The sequence below is a fragment of the Ictalurus furcatus genome, chromosome 13 (genome assembly GCF_023375685.1).
Source record: "Ictalurus furcatus strain D&B chromosome 13, Billie_1.0, whole genome shotgun sequence".
NCBI classification, from domain to species: domain Eukaryota; kingdom Metazoa; phylum Chordata; class Actinopteri; order Siluriformes; family Ictaluridae; genus Ictalurus; species Ictalurus furcatus.
In genome coordinates this window covers 2,068,350-2,089,125 of record NC_071267.1, presented here as the reverse complement: position 1 = coordinate 2,089,125, position 20,776 = coordinate 2,068,350, and the positions used below count along the sequence as shown (strand labels likewise).

The following is a 20,776-nucleotide window of genomic DNA, read 5'->3' as shown; positions in this document are numbered from 1 at the left end:
GTGCATGTTAAGTTCCAGACAAAACAAAGAACGGCTTGTTTTCCAGACTGGATTGGTGGGGTGGGGTAGGTTGGGGTGAGGTTTGGTGGGGGCAGACGCCTGCCAACCCAGCAGTGCTAAACACTGTTTTAGCTCGAATTTTTCTTACACATACGCAACAATTTCCAAAACGATCTCCAGGACGTATGATTCAGCTCGGGCTTCAGTCCGGATCTGCTCACGTTAACACGTCGTTATAATACAGAAGGAGAGGCTACGGCGAAGATCCTGACGAGAACACGAGCCACGTGTTTTGTAGTTTAAAAAATATATAATTTTTAAGCTATAGAACATATGTAGAAGGAACTTGAGCAAAACTTTGCAACACTAATGAGGGGGGGAAAAAAAGAAATCGATACAGAGTACATTGAAGGAGTTGTGAAAATTAATTAATGTATCGTTTGTGATTTTAACAAAAGTATCTTTTTATACGTTTGTATGTTTTGAGGATTTTTTTTTTTGTATCTTAATTTTTATGGTACATAGTGTATTTTACTGTATTTTTAGAGTTGTTGCACTCTGATGTCTGAAAACTGCCAACTTTTGTGAATAAGTTGCGTCTTTAACGTATTACGGATTATCCATTCGGACCGTAGTGTGTTTTATTTTATAGTTATTAAGAAAAAAAAAACAACAAATGTACATTGTGATTTTTGTTGTTGTTGTTGTTGTTTTTTTTTTTTTTGTAAAAGCTAATCAAGATGTATCCACTTGTTTCCACTGGGTGAAAAAAAAGAAAATATATTTGTATATTACGCATAACCTGTATGCATTTTCTTCACATTATATTATACTACACAATATTTTCTTTTCATTAATAAAGCATGCCGATTAGGCATGGAGTAAAAATATGAAAAAGGAATGAAAGAAGGTGGTGGTGGTGGGGGGTACAGTGGTAAAGAATTTAAGGCGAAAGGAAGAAAGATTAAGGACATGAATGAAATATGGAAAGGAAAGCGAATAAAGGAAAGAAAGAAAAATGAAGCTATTAAAAAAAGACGCAATTCAAAACAAGAAAAACATTTGACCAATAACAACAGACAATATTACAAAACTATCTAGCCATGTAATTTAGTTAATTTAGTAAAATTAAGAAAAGAAAGAAAGACAAAATGAAAGAAAGGGAAAACAATAACAAGAAAGAAATGCCTCAGTAATACACCACGCTACATTACTAAACTTTCTAGCTAGTTCGCTATTTAGTGAACAGTCCATACAGGATTTCGCTGAGTTTTATTTATTTTTTGATCGTTGCGGCCGAAAATGCTTAATTTTTTTTCTTCGAAATTTGCGATACAACTTGCGAGTCCTTTGTGCAACTACTTTGAATTGGCGAAATTGCAATCGCACAAAATTGTTTCGCACGGACTTTCACAGCGAAACGAGACCTTTTTTTTAAAAAAAAAAATATTTTTATTATTATTATTATTATTTATAGCTGTACTCAAGTTTGACGTGCATCACATTGTGACGTCTTGGCCTCAAACCTGCGGTAATTTCGAAAAGTGGCAAGCTCCTCCAAATATCGCGTCATCAAGTTTGCTTGATTTTGCATTCTTTTCTGCGATCGCAAAATCCTGGAGGGACCGAATTAACCGAGTTGTCTTCTTTGATTCGGACATATACTGGGTTTTTATTCTCGGCGCTTCAGTTTCGCATGCTCAGAAATCCTTGTAAATTCAACGCTTTGTTCCAATCCTAGACTGATCTCACGTTCTTCCCGTGCGGTTAGCTGGTTACCCGAGAAGACGGTGGCAGTGGTGGGAAACGTTGCACTTTCTGCACAGATGCACGCTCGGATACATTGCAAAATTCTGTAATGCATAATGGTTGTGATTGTTGATGGGATTGCCCCTGGTCGTTGTATACTCTTCTTTAGCTTGTCTTTGTACATTCTGATGAAACTCACAGTAATTGGTTTTGTTTTTCTCCAGCAATGCAAGCAAAATCCTGAACACATGCCTGTGCTTTATTGAAACCCAGAGTTCTTGTGCAAGCTCAGCTTTGCAGTCGCTGGTTCAAGGTTAAGCCGGGGTCAGATACATGTTTATGGATTTCAGCCAAGGCTAACGAGGAATCTAAATTACCCGGCAGCGAGGAGAACCTCAGAGCAGCGTGAAGCCGTGTTGTATCCATCACGCTGGGTGCTGCCTGGAGGATGGGGGTCACAGCGGGCGATGTCTTTGAGCTAATCCGTCTGGTACTTTCTTCATTCTTGGCTGTCGTCATCAAATGGATGCTGCTGAGCTGGGAATCCAAAGACTTTGTCGTGAATGCCGAAACGGGTCTGGTCGCGCTCTGATGAGATACAAGTTACACGTTAAATTCTGAATAGCAAAAACTGTACCTTATGTCCAGTGCCTTATGAAAAGTTATTTGGAATCATATCAGCTCTGAACTGTGCATTTCTGAAAATAAGGGTAATGGTTAGGGTCCATTCTGAAGTGATGAAGACTGCTTTGAAACTGAAGACTCGTCATTTGGATGGCCCAGTGGGGGCACACTTGCTCCTGAGATTCTGTGTGCTGTGTTACTTCCTTGGACTTATTTTGATTTTCTGTGTCTTCTATCTCTCCTACATGTTCAGGAACCAGCGAATGGGATTGACGTCATCGGCCAGAGACAATGACATCACGTCATACTTAGTTAACAGCTGATACACACTTTTGTATAGTCGAACCTTATCTTTGTACTTTGTCTTTTTTTTTGTCCCATGCTACTCTCTGGATTTTATGTAATACAACATTATTCTAGCTTTTGCACTTGATTTTGAGCCCCTCTGGAAAGTGTTGGAACAGGAAAGCCAATTCTTTTGTTTTTGCTACACATTTGGGCTTGAGATCAAAAGATGAATATGTAGATCAGAATTTCAGCTTTCATTTTCTGATATTGACATATAGAGGTCTTAAACAAACTGAACTCTGTACAGTAGGTTTCATGTTTAATCGCTATTTCAGGTACCATCACATATTTGGTTTAAAATTGACGAGATCCGACCACGCGTTCCTAAATGAAACTGGTGATAGCGTGGGCATAGTGTGGTTAGTTACTAAACTGCAATACTTGTTCTTGTTATGCTTGTTCTTTCAAATGAAGTTCAAAAGGCTGTATGAATGAATATGTTTGATCCCTAAAGAGGCGGAGACCCTTCACGGTTCTCACTGTAGACGGTGGAGTCTTTGAAATGAGGAGGGCATAGTCATGATCCCTTCAGAATGGACTGTAGACAATGAGAGACAATTTCACTTGGTCATTACAAAAACTGTGAACTTTTCTTCACCTGGATCATAGTAGTGCTGCTCTCCATTTGAATGGGGTACAGGTTGTAGAGTACTGGCGTGCTAGTTCCATACAGGATCGAGGGGTCTGGGCACTGGCTACCAGGTGATACAGAGCTGTATGCTGGGGGTACAGGGGTAATCTGTCTCTGGAGGAGCTGAAGAATCACATTAATGTCTGCAGTCATTCGTGTCTCCAGTCTAGAAGATGAGATGTGAAATTCATGCCTTTAGCCAAACTTTTTTCTACCAAGGTAGGCTCAAGGTGTTCTTAACAGTGAGAACATATCAGAGGCTGTTGATCACTAGTTTGGGTTAGTCCAATGGACTCACTGCCCCTTACAATTCTTCCCAACTTCCCAAAGGGTTCAAAGACTGCACCTTTTTGAACTGCTACACATGCTGCTGAGAAGAAAGCACTCTGTTCTCTTCTGCATACATGAGCTCACAGATGCCCACGATTGTATGTTGCCGTGATTGACCCAGAGGAGAGAGTATGCCATCCCTCCCACCCAGAGAGCACAGCCAATTTTGCTCCCTTGGCTCCCAGCCATGGATGGCTATACCATCGCAACTATACGGTGAACACATATAGTCACTCAGGAGCCCTGAATCACGGAACCATTAACACTGTGCAGAGAAGTGGGTCCCCAGGACTATAGTTGAGAACCTCTGGGTAAAATAACCATACTGAGAAGATTGCACCGGCACAGCCCTAAGAAAATTCATGTCTAATAACCCACAAGAACTCAAGGAGAAGGTATAGGGGAAAACCCCCCCCCCCAACACACACACCTCCCCCCACCTCAGATCTGGATCAAGCTGTCAGGAACAAATGAGATAAAAACTTAAACATTCAAATGACATTCAAACATGATATTCAAAAAGCATGGAGGAGAAATATAATTGGTATGCAATTAAAATTTTCACATCTGCCCAGTATCATTTGTGAAGCATGGGAACAGGTTGCTACAAGGGATACTACATCACTTATCTTCATCAATGATGCAACGCCAAAAGCAGCGGCAACAGGATGAATTCTGAACGACTACTGGTCAGACCTAACCAAGTCAGTGAATGGTGCGTCAACATTCCAAACGTTTACAGTCCCCTCTAAAAGCATTGGAATGGCAAAGCCAATTCTTTTGTTTATTCTGTACACTGAAGACATTTCAGTTTGAGATCAAAAATTTTATATGAGATGATAGATCAGAATTTCAGACTTCATTTCCTAATATGTACATCTGGATGTGTTAAACAACTTAGGGTTCTCCCTTCAGTCTCCTCTTCAGGAGGTGAAATGCTGCTCGAATGGGGTTAAGGTCTGGTGATTGACTCGGTCAGTCTAAAACCTTTCACTTTTTCCACCTGATGAGGTTCTTTGTTGAGTTGTCAGTGTGTTTTGGATCATTGTCTTGCTGCATGATGAAATTCCTCTCAATTAGACTAGCATTTAGCATTTCTCTGTAATTTGGCTTCTGAATTCATTCTGCTGCTACTATCATGAGAGCGAGCCCATTCTAGAAGCAATCATGCAAGCCCAAGCCATGATACTACCTCCATTGTACTTGACTGATGTTTTGGATGATGAGCAGATCCTTTCTTTCTCCACATTTTGACTTTTCCATTACTTTGGTAGAGGTTAATCTTGGTTCCAGAACTTTCTGGCTCATCTCTGTATTTCTTTGCAAATTGCAATCTGGCCTTCTGCTTCTTAGTACTGATGAGTGGATGGTCTTGTGGTATGGACTCTATATTTCTGCTCTTGAAGTCTTCTTCGAACAGTGGATTGTGATACCTTCACCCCTGCCCTGTGGAGGTTGTTTGGGATGTCACTGACCGCTGTTTTGGGGTTTTTCTTTACAGATCTCACAATGTATGTCATCAACTACTGTTGTTTTCCTTGGCATACCTGTTTGATGTCCGATTGTTAGTATACCAGAGGTTTTTTTCTTTTTCAGGACATTCAGAATTGTTGTACTGACTATGCCCAATGCTCGCGCAATAGCTCTGATAGATTGTCCCTCTTTTCCCAGCTTCAGAATGACTTGCTTTTCTCCCTTAGACAGCTCTCTGCTCTCCATGTTGGTTTATCCTTTTGAACAACAGATGTCTTTACAGGTGAAACCCAGGGCTCAAACCAAAAGTAGACATTCAGAGCTATTACCTGTTTAAACAATCAATCTAACAGAGCATACCTGGGCAACAAAAGAAAAAAAACAAAAACACATGTTCCAATATTTTTCATTTAGAACAAAAGAATTGTCCTTGCCATTCCAATACTTTAGGAGGGGACTGTCTGTCATTTTCAGGGGCAAACAGTGAAAGGTTCTTGATTTTCTATGTCAAACACTGGACCTAAAATAGTGTAGTACAGAGTCAGAACAAAAACATTTGCAATCTTTTGATTAACATGGAATGCACTATACTGTATTTTTGCATACTATTAAGTACACCTCAATGCTTGCAAATAAATGGGCCAGAAATAAACATTTTAAATGACCTACCTGTTAAGCTGACTTTGCAGTAACTCTAGTCTGGACTCAAGCTCGCTGGAACAGTCTTCTGCAAATGGAGGTGGATGATATGAGGCTTGGACGGAAGAGGATCTATAAGAGCGGCCTGCATATTGAGTGGACCAACGATCTGGCCAGTAATGGTACAATCCAGAAGGATGAGCTCCTACAGTAGGATAGACAGGAATTTGGCGGATCCAGAAATTATTTAATGTTTTTGAGCCTTCTATGAACTGTTTTGTGCTCTTATTTACTCAACGCAGTTATTCCAGTCAAGGATACAAAAAAATTGAACACAAAACAATTTAGATGGTTATTTGTTCCAGGTATATTACAGCAAGGTCAACTACCCCATAGATTGGAGTAACTACCTCTGTCCATGCCAGGCTCTATGCCCATCCCAGATTTGTTGTTGGGTGGAATCACCCGTAGGGCAGATGGAGGGTAATCCTGGGGGTCTCCTTCAGGGGTGTATACCTGGCTGTGAGAAAGAGGTGGTTTGTTGATGTTCTCACTAGACTGAGTTCTGGAGGAGACACAGCTACACAGTTCATCCCAGTGAGTGTGAGGGCCAGCAAAGCAGTGATGACCCTGGCCAGTACATGTTTGAACTGAATAGGAATCATCTTGATCCATTCCATCTGTCCAGGATGTATAAAAAGTGGGCATTTTAACTTAATTTAAAAGTTAAACTAGGTATCCTTTGCTCAATGTGGTTGTCTACTTACCTGGTCTGTTGCGTCTCTCCAGTGAGTTTTTGTGACGTCTTGAGTGATTAATATGGTAATGGCAGCCATTATCTTCACTGTGTAGGGTGTGAAGGACCTCATCTACCTGATTACAGACGAGATTCATGTGGACTTTGAACCAAAGCTTTGTATGTTCCATAAAGAATAATGGTGCATGTGTACTTCTCTGAGGTTGAAGGTGATCTCCAGATTTCTCCAGAAGCTTTCAGCAAAGGCTGGGTACATGTCTAGGACCTCCAAGAGATCATCTCTCTGGATTCGATGGAGATCAGAATAGGTGAGTGTCCTCACATCAGCATTGCAGTGTCCAGGTTCTGTGTACAAGTTTATGGGCTCGCCAAATATATTGTTCTTGCCTGCACAGGAGTGCATATGGAAGAAATCATTTGGAACTGTCAAATAATAATTAACAACGGTATTATGTACTATGGCGAAGACCTCACTGTTTACATCTGGAATTCTATAAAGCTGCTTTGTGATGAGATCTATTATTAAAAGTGCTATACAAATAAAACTGAATTGTAGATTAGAACATTGCACGTTCTGATATACTGATCTCCACACTTTTCTCCACTTTTAAGTAAACAAAGAGGGTTAAAACAGATTATGCTCCATAGATCACTGTGCTCACCTAGTATAGCAAGCACAACTTCATTGCAGGACACCTGAATTGAGCCATGAGAGATGAAGTAAAGTGTATGGAGAATATCGCCGTGATGGTAGAGAGTGTCCCCTGGTGGAGAGTGGGTGGTTTTTAAACGCACAGCCAGGGCTCTCAGGCAGGCTTTACTGGCCCCTTTGAAGGCCTTGCAGTTCTGTAGCAGGTTGCGGTTCAAGTGCAGGCAGATATCAGCCTGTAAGCATTCAGGAAATCCTTTCAAAACCTACAAGAAGGTCAAGAACAAAAGAAGTTTTATCCAAAAATACCAAGCAACACATCATATCCATCATAATTATGTTATCAGTCAATTATATTGCTTGTCTAGGTTCACAGATTGTTTGACTACATGGTGTTGAGGAGCACATGTCCCTTACTGCATTCATATCAATGCCGTTGGTGTAGGACCAAGCATGCTGGAAATACTCTTCCAGCCTCTGCCTCAGACCTGGTGGTATTTGGTGGAAACGGATGAACTCTTTGACCCTCAGCAACTGCGTGTGGTAGCGTGTGGTTCCAGAATAAAGACGCTGTATGATTGCTGAGACATTCCCAAATATGCTGGCATACATCAGGGCTGGAAGATTGGAGAACAACATAAAAGTAATCTGGCTTCTTCAAGTAAAGATTAACATGCAGTTAAAACTTCAATTTACAAGGGGCTTTTATTCATATAAAGACATCCCTTGCATCCTCACATGTAGTGTACCTTTAAATTTGGACCTCAAGGACCAAAGTTTTACCTTAGAGGGTACAGATACCTTTTCTGATAATGTATTAAAAGCATAAGACTTGACATAATTTCAGGAAACTAGAGTACTACACTATAGTTTTCTAGGTATAAACTCTTGTCACCAAGATGGTACCTTCCATGGTACATTCCTTATATACTTAGATAAAGGATACAGAATAGAGTGTGCCTTTAAGAGTACACTACCTTAGGGGGTACATCTACTTTTTCTGTACCTTTTGGAAACTGATAATATAAGAAAAGCCTCAGAATTTGTTCAACAATCTAAGAAAACTAGGATACAAGGCTGTAGCTTTCAAAGTACAAACTCTTGTCACTCGGTTGGTGCCCACAAAGATACATCCCTTGCATCCTCAAGGCAGAGTCCCTTTAAATTTGGACCTTTAGGATGACAGTTGGAACTAGTAACGTAAGAGCGGTTAAGAGTTGAATGTATGTGGAATGACTTACAGCCAATAAGCATGACACAGATGGAGAAGATTTTTTCAGAGTTGGTGTTGGGTGAGACATTCCCAAAACCCACACTGGTCAGGCTGCTGAAGGTGAAGTACAGTGCAGTGACATACATATCCTTTATGGAAGGTCCTGAGGTGGCGTCACTGTCATTATAATACTTCCCCAGTTGATCAGCCAGGTTATCCAACCAGCCTGTTTTCATGTAGGGCCTCTCCACATGGCCAATGGCATACCAGATACATGCCAGCCAATGAGCGATGAGCACAAATGTACACATGAGCAAGAATAGGACTGCAGCTCCATACTCTGAGTACCGATCTAACTTCCTGGCCACACGAACCAATCGGAGCAGTCGTGCGGTCTTCAGGAGACCAATCAGAATGGTTGTCGTCTGAAGTTAAACAATAGCAAGCAGTGTTAGAAGGGAAGGATAGGGATTTTTATCAGTTAGTATTTTTCAAACAGTCTACTATTTTTCACTCATTCATCTTTCAGTAACCAACGTTGAATTGAAAGCTTAGAAAATTATCAGCGCAGGGCATCTAATGGGAAGTTTTAATGTATATTTAAAAAATGTAATGCTTTTTATTTAGTCTTTGTAGGCAGGCCAAATTTGGGGCCACTGTTAGCCAAGTTCAATATCCTTCCACTACAAAGAAGGTTTCTAGATATTTTCTCACCTCATCTGACCCAGATTTAAAGATGAGCAGGTCAAAAGGCAGGGCAGCCACCATGTCAATAAGAAACCAGCCTTTAATGTAGTGGATGGCAATGAGTTTAGGATGTGTTACCACCTCATCGTTATGATTGACATATGTGGTGCGAAAGCTGATCACGATGTCCACCATGAACAGAATATCCACAATGGCATCCACAATGTTGAGCGGGTTGCAGGTGTAACCGCAGACGCGTCGCTGTTTCTGTGCCAGCTCGTTAAGCAGGAACGCGGCTGAGTAGGGGGTGAAGATTGCAGTGTAGAGCACTAGCAGCAGGATGACCCAATCCCACACTGCTTTAAAGGGACTGTAGTGCAGCATGATCCACTTATGGATGTCTGGATTCTGGAGCTGATACTCGGGGTACACATTCGTACCCAGAGGCAGCGTCTGTATGAAGAGACGCATATACAGAGCGCTTTTGTCTTGGCATGAGTACAAATTTACAGTACAACAGGCACCAAAAAGCAGATCATGGGAAAATAAGTCACATTGTGAAAATTGTATTTGTAAGATGGCTAGAATAATAAAAGGCACATGTAGCTTTTTTTTTTGTGTGTATTCAGGTATGCCAGAGATGGAAATTTGGTAAATACATTGGTGTACTGGCTGCCTTGAGCCCACCAAAATGATCATCATGCCATGTTGGTTTTTTTTTTTTTTTTGGTATTTAGCATTTAGCTAGAATCTCTTTCACATTTACATTTAGCAAATGCCTTAGCCAGACTGACTTACAGAAATGCTTTGTAGTCTCAATCAAAACACATATCATCGTGCTGGTTTAATAGGTCAGAGTCTAAGAATACCGTTGAGCTAAATCCCTGTTAGGAGGAAGATATTACAGCAAGAAAGGAAAACACACACATTAAGGGAGTGTTTGTAAATAAATAAAAAATAAATGTTCATTCAAGTGCTTGGTGAAGAGCAGCCAGCGAACTGTTCAGCCAGTCATGGGAAGTTTATTCTACTACCTGGGTGCCAGAACAGAGAAGTCTTGATTCATGTCTTCTTTCTACCTTGTGGGACAGTAGGTCAGTCAGGCCATGCAGATGCTCCAAGGGAATGTGGTGCATAGTGGGGTGTGATAAGTGCCTTCAGCTAGTTGGGGCCTGGTCCATTTTTGGCTTTGCACGTGAGCATCAGTGTTTTAAATCTAATATGGACAGCTGCATGCACCTAGTGGAGGGAACGCGGTAATGGGGTGACATGGGAGAATTTGGGGAGAGTAAAAAGCTGTACAGCAGCATTCTGGATCAATTACAAGGGTCAGATGGCACACCAGGCAGACCTGCCAGGAGCAAGTTGAAGAAGTCCAGTCTCAAGCACCTGAGTGGCCTCCATGGATAGAAATTGCCAGATCCTCCTGTTGCTGTAAAGGAGAAACTTGCATGACAGAGTAAGGTTAGTAATGTGAACTGAGAAGGATAGTTGCTTGTCCACCTTAGGGTCCAACTACTGTATGCTAAGGTTGCATGCATCTCTAGGCTTAGTCTTGCTAGGATTTAGTTTCAGCTGACGAGCTGCCATCCATGACAAAATGTCTGCCAGCCATGCTGAGATTTGTACTGAAACATGAGTGTCTGAAGGAGGAAAGGAGAGCATGAGTTGGGTGTCAGAAAACATGAAAAACATGTGGACCCAGCACTGAGCTTTGTGGGACACCAGTGCAGAGACTACATGAAGCACATGTGGATCCCCTCCAAGTCACTTGATATGATCATCCCTCCAGGTAAGAAGCAAAACACCACTATCACTAATTCCAAGAGTCTTGAGAATAGACAGGAGAGGTTTGTGATTGACATTGTCAAAGTCAATCATAAAATGCCTTTCTACAAAAAAAAAGGCTTCTTAGCTGTGTAACACCAGACCAAGTCTTGCAGCTGTCAATTTGTTGCCAGATATTCTGAGCCAGATCCTGAATTCAGAAGTTGAGTTCAGAAAATATAAAGGAAAATACCTAAAATACTGTCTGAATGTTAACGGGCCAAATAGAATCTGGTCACATGCATACTCAGACCTGAGTCTATGCTTCTGTTCATCCATCCACACCTGAGAGGGTTTTCTTCCGTTCTTTACCATCACACTCCCATTCCTTCCTGTTTGTGCATGAGTGAAAACACTACCCTTTTAAACAATATGGATTTACAAGGAATCATTATCCCCTCTTAATGATTTCTTGGTGTTTTTTTATTGTTTTCCATCTGGGTTTGCTCTGATGAATGAAATTGCCCTGACCTACAAACTGCCGCAAACTGGACTATTAGAGTGCAGGGTCAAATTAAAGAGAACAGGGATGTGGAAAGATGAACGGTTCCAAATTTGACATGAAGAGGTGGTATTTATGTCCAAAAGGTTGTGGTTATAGTAGAGGGGACTGGATGAAAATGATCTCCCACAGAAGGTGTAAATGCAAGTTTCAGAGGTTGCACATTGTGCTTCATCACTGGGAGAAAAAAACAAAACAAAGGGAGTGGACTTCAGCTGACATTAGGGATTGATTTGATTGCAATCCCTCTCTGTGGCGAAATCTCTGTTCTAACGATCTTTCCACTAGTGGATGTTCACCACACTCCTGTCCCTATGCATTCTGTCAAACCAAACGGGCAGCAATTGATTCCTTGATGAACATCTAGCGCAACATACTTACATGAACATTTGGACCCACATTAGGGATGTAACCAAAAAAAGAGAATACATTATTTTGATCAAACAGATAATGTGTTCTAAACAGACACAAATTAAAAGAGAGAAAAAGCTTATGGTTCACGGAGTTGAGACTAGAGGTGTGCATCAGGACTGGAATCCTGCAAGACACCATCTCTCAATTTTGACAAAACATGAGATGATTATTGACTTCAGGAAGACCTGTGGTGATCACTCGCTACTGCATATCACTTATGTTATATGTATGCTGTGGAGAGAGTCAAAAGCTCCAAGTTGTTGTTGTGTACATCACAGAGGACTTCTCCTGGATTCTCAACACCACCTGTCTAGCCAAACCAATCAAACCATTCCCAACACCTACTATCACTTTGGGTTTAAATTTGGAGAGATCACAGATACAAATCCGACACAAATAGTGGCACTATACAAATACCCCTAGCTCACACGTATCTCATTGATCTACTTGGGTGACCTTCTCGGTGATGTTCTGTTTGTGTTCCTTCACCTTAGGGATGGTGACGAGCTCGATGTTTGAGGGCGAACTCCTGGAGATGGAACGCCTGGGACGGCTAAACCTGAGGGAGAAAGGTGGGAAGCGGTTGGCAACTCCGCACTTCATCTGGTCAGGGTTAGCAGGAGAGCTCAGCACACCAAACCTGCGTAGTCACATGGTAAGAGGAAGTTAGGACCAGTTTGGTGAACAAAGTATGGGAACAGCTGAGGTGTCCTGGGAAGGAACTGTTTCCAGCTGTGGGTAATGTAGTGGCTGAAAGCTGCTTCACCATGTTTTGGTCAGGCCTTCTAGCCTACTTCCAGCATGTCAGTAAGTCCCTTAACTCATAAAAAATATATGTAGTGACACTAAATTTGATCCTGTAGTGGAAGGATCTGGGAATTGGGGCATTTCTGTTGTTCCTGGTTAGTATTCTTGTAGCAGCAGTTCAATGGGCATCAGCTGTCTAATAATCTTTTTGGAGAAAGTGGTTAAGACGTTTTATTAAAACAATCTAGCCTGCAGGAAGTGAAGGCAAAAATATTTTCCAAAAGATGCTGTTCATAAAATATACGCCATTATTATTCTTTTTTTTTTGGAATGATATAATGAAATAATGGAATGGTATGTTTTCTACTATTTGGAAACCTTTTGGAATTTTTACATAAATTTGATATATAGTGCAATAGTTAAAATATTTATAAATTAAAGTAGAAGTAAAAGTAATGTGCTAGTAAAAGTATGGCTAATAATAAAAAAAGGACTTATTATTATTATTATTATTATTATTTTTTTAAATCAGTGATAGATGTGAATAAAAACGAAGGTTACATGGCTCTTAAGACACCATTTGGGACGATGTTTATTTACATTTCCAAAATGAATTTGTTGACGCTGTAATTTATTGTCTAGAAAAATGCACTGGATTAACACTGAATTCTGTATCTATAATTCTATATATATATACACACACACACATTTTAGTTGATGTTTTTATATTGTATATTATTTTCTCTCTGTCAATGCTATTTTGTGCATTATTTATTTATATTATTGTCTATTTTAATGAATTTTTTTTTTTTAACCACCTTTTATTTCTTTAAAAAATATTTAAATCTGCATTTTAAAAGTGAATATGAACGCCATATAAAGAAAGTTTATTAAAGGAAGGTCAAACGACCAAGAAATTCTCTCGTGATCCACCCACCGTTCGATTCAAAGCGAGAACCAGGATGAAAAGTCTTTGCTCTTACCGGAATAGCGTGTCGTTTCCTCCGTTTGTCTTGTGTTCCGGATTTTAACGAGCCCTTCGTCTTTTTTAGACTCGCATAGTCTTCTTGCGACTGAGTGTCAGCACTGTGGTCCCTCACACAGAATCATTCTCCAAAGCGAGAACTAATCGATCACTCGCCACAGCAGTGGGAAGCTCATTAACAAATCAAACCGCCAGATGGCTCGATCGTTTCACACATCACATGTCAACAACAATGATGACGATAAAGAAAGACTTAAACGGACTAATAAATTAAAAGATAGAAGAAAAGCCATAGTATTGGCACCTGACTAATCAATGTCCAGTGCAGCTACAGAGCGGCTATCGTGGTACGGTATTGACCGAGTGTCCGGATGCGGGTCTGCATTTAGAGCAGGGGATGATCTTTAGATTTCACGGCACATTAAGCAGGCCTGCTTTCATGAGATCTGAATGAAGAAACGCCATCAGCAGTGTGACTGTAAATGTCAAAGCTGAAGTTATCAGGTGCCTCTTGGGAGATTTGGCATTTTTTAAATAGATTCACTAGAGACAGATGGGAATTTATAAGACTTAAAAAAATTTTTTTTAAACACGTTTGCGTGACCATTTCAGCATTTTTAAAGAAATTAAACCATAAATACAGCTTTATTTTGAACACACTTTGCAAATGTGCACAAATACACATATTTTACATAAAATACTGAGGATTTCCCTCACTCGTCAAGCTTCAGTCCTTCACTTGAAAGGATCTCGTGAAACATTCAGCATCGTCTTCGTTCCCGTCTTACTCCAATGCCTGAATGTTGTCCCACACTCTGACCACGTCTGGGTAATCGTTGAGAGCCTCGAGTAGGGTGGCGCTGGCGTCCAGCTGGTCCTGTGGTAGAGCAGCAGGAGTGTTGGAGATATACTCCATCCCCGCTGACAGAGTGTGAACCCCGAGAGCTTCCAGCGCTGTCCGCACCGCTTTCGTCGAGTTCATGTCACAGATGAACTGAGGAGGAAACGGAAAGGGATTATGGGAGATTCTTAGACACATTTCTCCAAATCTAAGACTAATTCACAACAAATGGACATTTCACAGAGCAGATACACTTCCTCTTCGTTGATTTCTTGATTTAAACTAAATCGTCCTGCTGCACCGTTAGCGCTTATGTTACGTAAATGGTATGGATTAAATGATTGGTCCCTTATAGAGCTTTCACACCTAATTGTCAAGTCTGAATCCGAGTGAATTTGAGTCTTTTGATCTGCTTTTTAACCCTACAAAATCCTATGAAAATAAGCACACCCCATGGAAATTGTTGGCTTTTTTGGCATATTTGGACGAGCAAACATTTGATCATCTTTGAAAGTGTCTACTAATGAAGTTGATATATTTGAACAAAACCTCAAGGAAAATGATATTTTCAATCATTTATTCAACAGAAATATCAGTAGATGTGATATTCTTGTGTGGGAAAAAGTAAGTACATCCTTGGCCTCATAAGCTAGTATCGCCCCCTTTAGCAGAAATAACTTCTTGGAGGCGTTTCGCATAATTGTCCATCAGTCTTGCTGGAATTTGTGACCACTCTTCCATGCAATATTCTTTCAGAGTCAAGATGTTTGAGGGTTTTCTTACATATACTGCCTGTTTCAGATCCCCCACAACATTTCAATGGGATTCAAATCCGGGCTTTGACTAGGTCATTCCATAACCCTCCATTTCTACTTTTTGACCCATCCCTTGGTGGATATGTGAGTGTGCTTATGATCATTATCCTGTTGAAAGGTCCACTTTTGGTTCAACTTCAACTTTCGGACAGACGGCCTGACGTGATCTTCAAGCACTCTTTGATATGATGCAGAATTCATAGTTGAATTAATCAATGAATGCAAGCTGTCCAGTCCCTGGGGCAGCGAAGCAACCCCAAACCATAACATTTCCACCACCGTGCTTCACAGTTGGTATGAGGTGTTTCTCCTGAAAAGCTGTCTTTGGTCTTTGTGGCAAACATGTCTGCTGTTACTGTGACCAAACTACTCTATCTTTGATTTGTCTGTCCAGAGCACATTATTCCAAAAGGCCTGGTCTTTTCCTGTATGCTCATCGGCAAACTGTAGTCTTGCAAAGGCTTTTTTCTGGCATGCCTCCCACGCAGGTCAAATCTGTGCAGTCTCTTTCTGATTGTAGAAGCATGCAATTTGACACCAACAGTTGCAAGACTTACTTGCAGATCCTGTGATGAAATTTTGGGGTTCTTGGAGACTTCTTTTTGCATCAGACGGTCTGATCTTGGGCTGAATTTGCTCGGACGGCCAGTCCTGGACAAATTGGCAGTCGTTTGAAATCTGCGCCATTTGTGAATTTTTTTCCTTACAGTGGAATGATGTATTTCATATAATTTGGAGATTTTTTAAATCCCTTACCAGACTCATAGGCATCCACGATCTTTTTTTTTTCCCCTGAAGGCCTTACAGAACTCTTTAGATCTTGGCATGATGACACCACATACCTCAATTACAAAGGGAACACCAGACACTAGATATGAGAGGGGTATAAATAAGACCGGTTCCACCTGCACTCCCTAAGCAGGTTCTAATCACTGGCACCCGATCTTCAACACCTGATTCTCATTTTATGGATTTGAAGGTGTGATAAATGTAGGGGTGTTTTTTGTTCATTTAAATTGTGAAAAAAAATTTAAATGTCAATTTTATGTGTCATTTGATAGTATATCAACTTCAAAGAGGATCAAATATTTGCTTGTCCAAATATGTCAAACAAAGCCCAACAATTTCCATGGGGTGTACTTATTTTTTCACATGACTGTACATTTATTAACATTGGTGAAAATATTATTTTATAGCCCCTTTCACTGTATAAAGTCATCATATTCGGCACAAGCGTGTGTGTGTGTGTGTGTGTGTGTAATTCAGTTATAACTGTTCTTTTATAAATCAAGTAGAAAATATTGAACCACAATAAAGGTCTTTGGGGAAGTAAACAAATCGATGTGCTATTTGGGGTTTCATATTTGTAATGAAAGTCATAAAACAAACACAGTTGTTGCAAATTCAACTGACTGGACATGATTGGTGTGTATAAGATCCCACAAGTCACAGTGGATGTCAGCCCAAAAAAACGGTTCACGAAGTCCAAGGAACTCTCTGTAGACCTGGGCAAGGGTATAAAACCATTTCATTTTAATGCTCCCATGGAAGACGTTTGGAACCACCAGGACTCTTTCCTAAGTCTGGCCAATCTCAGTAACCATGGAGGTGACCAAGAACCCAATGTTTCACTCAAACGAGATCATCATCTGCAAAGATGGGAGAACCTGCCTGATGGACAACCGTCCCAGACCTCCTCCATCAGTCAAGACTTTACGGTAAAATGTCTAGATGGATGACTAAGGAAAGGCATGAGGAAAAAGGTTCTTTAATCAGATGAGACAAAAATTTACATTTACGTTTTTTGAGCTGAACGTCTGGTAAACTGGTCAATATCATCCTTATAATGGAGCATGGTGGTGGGAGCATGCTGTTTTGGGGGTGCTTCTCTGTGGCAGGGACAGCGAGACTGGTCAGAACTGAAGGAAGGATAAATGCGACCAAAATACAGAAAGGTCCTTGAAGAAAACCTGCTCCAGAGTGCACACGACCTCAGACTGGGTAGATTACAGCCAAGAAAGTGGCTTCAGGACAAGTTTACGAATGTCCTGGAGTGGCCGAGCCAAAGCCCGGACTTACTCGGAATCCCACTGAACATCTGTGGACAGAGCTGAAGATGGCAGTTCACAGATGCTCGATATTCAGTCATATTGAGCTTGAGAAGATCTGCCAGGAAGTATACGAGAAACTGCCCAAAATACAAGTGTGAACTTGTAGAGAATGATCCAAAAAGACTCAAAACTGTAACTGCTACCAAAGGAGTATCGGGATTATTATTATTATTATTATTATTAGTGCGTTTATTGTGTTTGGAGGTTCGGATCAGTGTGTAACCTGTAAAATCGGCTTCTCATCCTCATCCTCGGCTTCGTGCACGTCTTCAGCCCCCGCCTCTATCGCCAGCTCCAGAGCTTTTTCAGTAGAAACTTGGTCTCGGGCCGCCACGATGACGCCTTTTCTGTCAAAATGATGCCGGGCGCCTTCACACATCGCCCCCCTGTGGACAAGCGGAGACTTCACTTAAAAAAAAAAAAGAAAAGAAAACATCTATCCGGTGTATCCGGCAGGATGCAAGTAGCCACGAGGAGACTTCACACTGACCCGTTTTTCGTTAAGATGTGCTTGATGGCCTGGTGTGAGCGTGTGCTGTTGTCCGTCAGAACCTCGATGAGCAGCGTGGAACCTCCGGGCCCTCGCGCCTCGTACGTGTATTGAGTACCAGCTTTCGACTTTTCCTACAAGATAGAAATAAAAAAAGACAGACGTTTAAACTCTGTTAAATGTAAAGTCTTTTACTCCGTCTCAATTCTGGACTCCGATTGGTCCGAAGGTGTTGATTTATTTTTCTTTAACACCAGCTCTGACTGCAAGTCACATGCACTTGTACCAATACAGTGCCTTATCGTTACTATAGCAACAGCTCGTTCATTCCACATTGATGAAAGGAGTCTCCGGTGTCTGTGCTTTCTAGCAGTCAGGCGTAAAGCTGGAACTTTTACGTTTTGTCGTTTTATCTTCAGGACTAGAGGAATAAAACTCGAGCTGTTATCGTAAAACTTCATCACACCACTCCGTTGTTAATTATTTGCCTATAACAGCACGCTCCTGTCATGGTTTATACCTTACACAATATTCTAAGCAGAAGCATGTCTGAGTCACTCCCCAAGAACTTTTTTCTTTTCACTTACCGCTCCTTTAATAGCAGCCTCAATGGTAGTTTTGGGTAGATTTTTATTTCTGCACTGCTCTAGAAGCTGAGCCAAAGTGACATTATACTCCGGGTTTGGTCCTCCCTCTACACACACACACACACACACATTTATTAAGTATCACAATCCATTTCCTGGCTGCTATGTTTCCATGTTCAGTTTACAGACTATTGGATCAAATTTCCTACATTTCTTACTCACAAACAAACAAAACAAAGTACACCAGATGGATTATTTAGGACAGCATTTTGGCCAAGTCTCGCTGTCTTTAAATGTGCTATATAAATAACGTGACATTACATACATATTTAATTTCATTCTATATCTACATTATATTTCTATAACTTCTATATACTTAAAAAAAACAAAAAAAACAACAACTTGCATTTCCACAATCACTGAATTTTGAATACTTGATTGTATTTATTATTATTATTATTATTATTATTATTATTATTGCCCCACCTCTCACTGCCACCCTGATCAACATCGTGTATTTGGCGATCATCCGCGCTCGAGCTGCATCTTTCGGGATCTTGATGTCTTTCACTTTGGACCATTTGTTGTGGCCCGCGCGCAAAACCGGACACACGTGCACCGTCCTGACGCAGACCGGGAGCGCGCTCAGCCGCGGAACCTTCGACAGTTTAGGAGCGCAGCCGGACAGAAAAGAACGTAACACCGCTCCGGCTGCCATTGTCCTTGAGTTCAGGAACAAGAAACACTAAGAATTAGGGAATTGATTACTAAAATGCAGTTATTTATAAGACAGGCAGTTGCGTTAAGACGTTGTAATGAGCCACGTCCTAAACTTAACGCTATGGTGCTAGATAGGTAAAAAAATAATAAAATAAAAAAAAAAGACACAATTGTAGCCTACTTTAGCAAAGTATTTAAGGTACCAGTGGCGTGCAGTTTGGGACGTAGCCATCGCTTGTGAATTAGCTAAGTTAGATTGTATGATTAACAGATTGTTTACATATCTTTACTTACTTTTATGCTTTATTTACGAAATAATCGCGCTACATTTCCCACCGAGAATATAAACCTCACGGATATTACGAAGAACCGTCCAAGCCGAGCCCTCTCTAGAGCGACACTCTACGTCATTTCCGTTTCGTCTAACGCGTCAACCCCCCCAACTTTTCCCCCAATTTATATATATATATATATATATATAACAACAACCCTATTGTCACTATTAAAGAATGAACACTATACATTCACTTCAGCGCATCAATGTCTGTCATTTTCCGTATTAGAACTTTTGACCCTGCTCGAACGCCTGAGGTGTTTACATAACAGTTTATGAAATACTGTCGCCACCTACCGGGCTGGTGTGAACATTTGAACGTTTTCAAATTACTTTTCTGTTTTCATCCATCCATCCATCTTCTATACCGCTTATCCTACAGGGTCACGGGGAACCTGGAGCCTATCCCAGGGAGCATGGGGCACAAGGCGGGGTACACCTTGGACAGGGTGCCAATTCATCGCAGAGTACAATCACACACATTCATACATACACTACGGACACTTCGGACATGCCCGTCATCCTACAGTGCATGTCTTTGGACTGGGGGAGGAAACCGGAGTACCCGGAGGAAACTCCCACAGCATGGGGAGAACATGCAAACTCCGCACACACAGGGCCACGGTGGGAATCGAACCCCCCGACCCTGGAGGTGTGAGGCGAACGTGTGCCCCTTGATGAATACCAATCACCTGTAAAGTGCAAACGCATGAACGCCACGGCTCATTTGTGTTTCGTGACACCCGCAAAATGCCATAAAAGGAAACAGAGAGACGAAAACATGAAATGAAATGTGTGGACGATATTTTTACAGTTACATTTATATAGCACTTTTCTTGACACTTAAAGTCCTTTAAATAGCATGGGGGGGGTGAGTTGAATCTTCTTAACCACCACTAGCGTGTAGCATCCACCTGGATGATGGGACAGCAGCCATATTGAACAGAACGCCTACCACACACCAGCTATTAGTGGAGAAGAGAGAGTGATGTAGCCAATTCAGAGATGGGGGGATTATTAGGTAGCCATGATAGAGAGGAGCCAATGGGGGAACTAAAATGGTCTCGTATCATTCTATAATTGTCATACATAAAGTGTAACTACGAGAATGAGGATTAAAGGAACATTAAGCAGGATGTAGTTGCTATTGGGTCTCGAACGGTTAGGAAAGTGGGTCCAAGAACATCTGAATGATTTTTATTTAATTCTTGAGCCCACTCCTACATTTTCTTGCTTACTGTATGTACACAAAGCTCTGTCCCCAGAGTTAGTAGACTGTCATAACAGTACATTCAAGCGCACA

The 20,776-nt window shown here is 41.1% G+C and overlaps 2 protein-coding genes across 3 annotated transcripts; both read right to left on the bottom strand.

The window, feature by feature from the left end:
* Positions 1–2,037: 2,037 nt before the first annotated feature.
* On the bottom strand, positions 2,038–12,446 carry kcnh6b (potassium voltage-gated channel, subfamily H (eag-related), member 6b). The gene is made up of 12 exons (XM_053640378.1): positions 12,291–12,446; positions 10,490–10,498; positions 9,128–9,553; positions 8,442–8,838; positions 7,618–7,817; positions 7,214–7,466; positions 6,745–6,938; positions 6,562–6,667; positions 6,205–6,474; positions 5,825–5,996; positions 3,320–3,518; positions 2,038–2,337 (listed from the first exon to the last, which is right to left on the bottom strand). The coding sequence occupies exons 1-12, from the start codon at positions 12,444–12,446 to the stop codon at positions 2,038–2,040; spliced, it is 2,682 nt and encodes an 893-aa protein (XP_053496353.1).
* A 1,755-nt stretch (positions 12,447–14,201) lies between these two features.
* Positions 14,202–19,583, bottom strand: LOC128617467 (translational activator of cytochrome c oxidase 1). Of its 2 annotated transcripts, XM_053640592.1 has the most exons (6): positions 19,434–19,583; positions 18,906–19,141; positions 18,420–18,526; positions 17,833–17,966; positions 17,566–17,728; positions 14,202–14,569 (listed from the first exon to the last, which is right to left on the bottom strand). In XM_053640592.1, exons 2-6 carry the CDS (start codon positions 19,135–19,137, stop codon positions 14,360–14,362), a joined length of 846 nt encoding a protein of 281 aa, XP_053496567.1. In that variant the 5' UTR covers positions 19,138–19,141; positions 19,434–19,583; the 3' UTR covers positions 14,202–14,359. The 2 variants fall into 2 exon arrangements, with proteins under 2 accessions (XP_053496567.1, XP_053496568.1); XM_053640593.1 differs by lacking the exon at positions 19,434–19,583 and having other exon boundaries at positions 18,906–19,388.
* Positions 19,584–20,776: the final 1,193 nt, after the last annotated feature.

Bases quoted from the DNA above. Each gene is read 5' to 3' on its own strand.
- kcnh6b (XM_053640378.1), bottom strand. From the start codon at position 12,446: ATGAAGTGCGGAGTTGCCAACCGCTTCCCACCTTTCTCCCTCAGGTTT. The intron at 6,668-6,744 runs GTACACATGCAC...GTCTGTAATCAG, and splicing joins TCACCTTCAACCTCAGAGAA to GTAGATGAGGTCCTTCACAC. The intron at 2,338-3,319 runs GTGAAGAAAAGT...GTATCTCATCAG, and splicing joins GCAGCACTACTATGATCCAG to AGCGCGACCAGACCCGTTTC.
- LOC128617467 (XM_053640592.1), bottom strand. From the start codon at position 19,137: ATGGCAGCCGGAGCGGTGTTACGTTCTTTTCTGTCCGGCTGCGCTCCT. The intron at 17,729-17,832 runs GTCAGTGTGAAG...GCTTGTCCACAG, and splicing joins CACATCTTAACGAAAAACGG to GGGGGCGATGTGTGAAGGCG. The intron at 14,570-17,565 runs GTTACACACTGA...TTTCCTCCTCAG, and splicing joins ATGAGAAGCCGATTTTACAG to TTCATCTGTGACATGAACTC.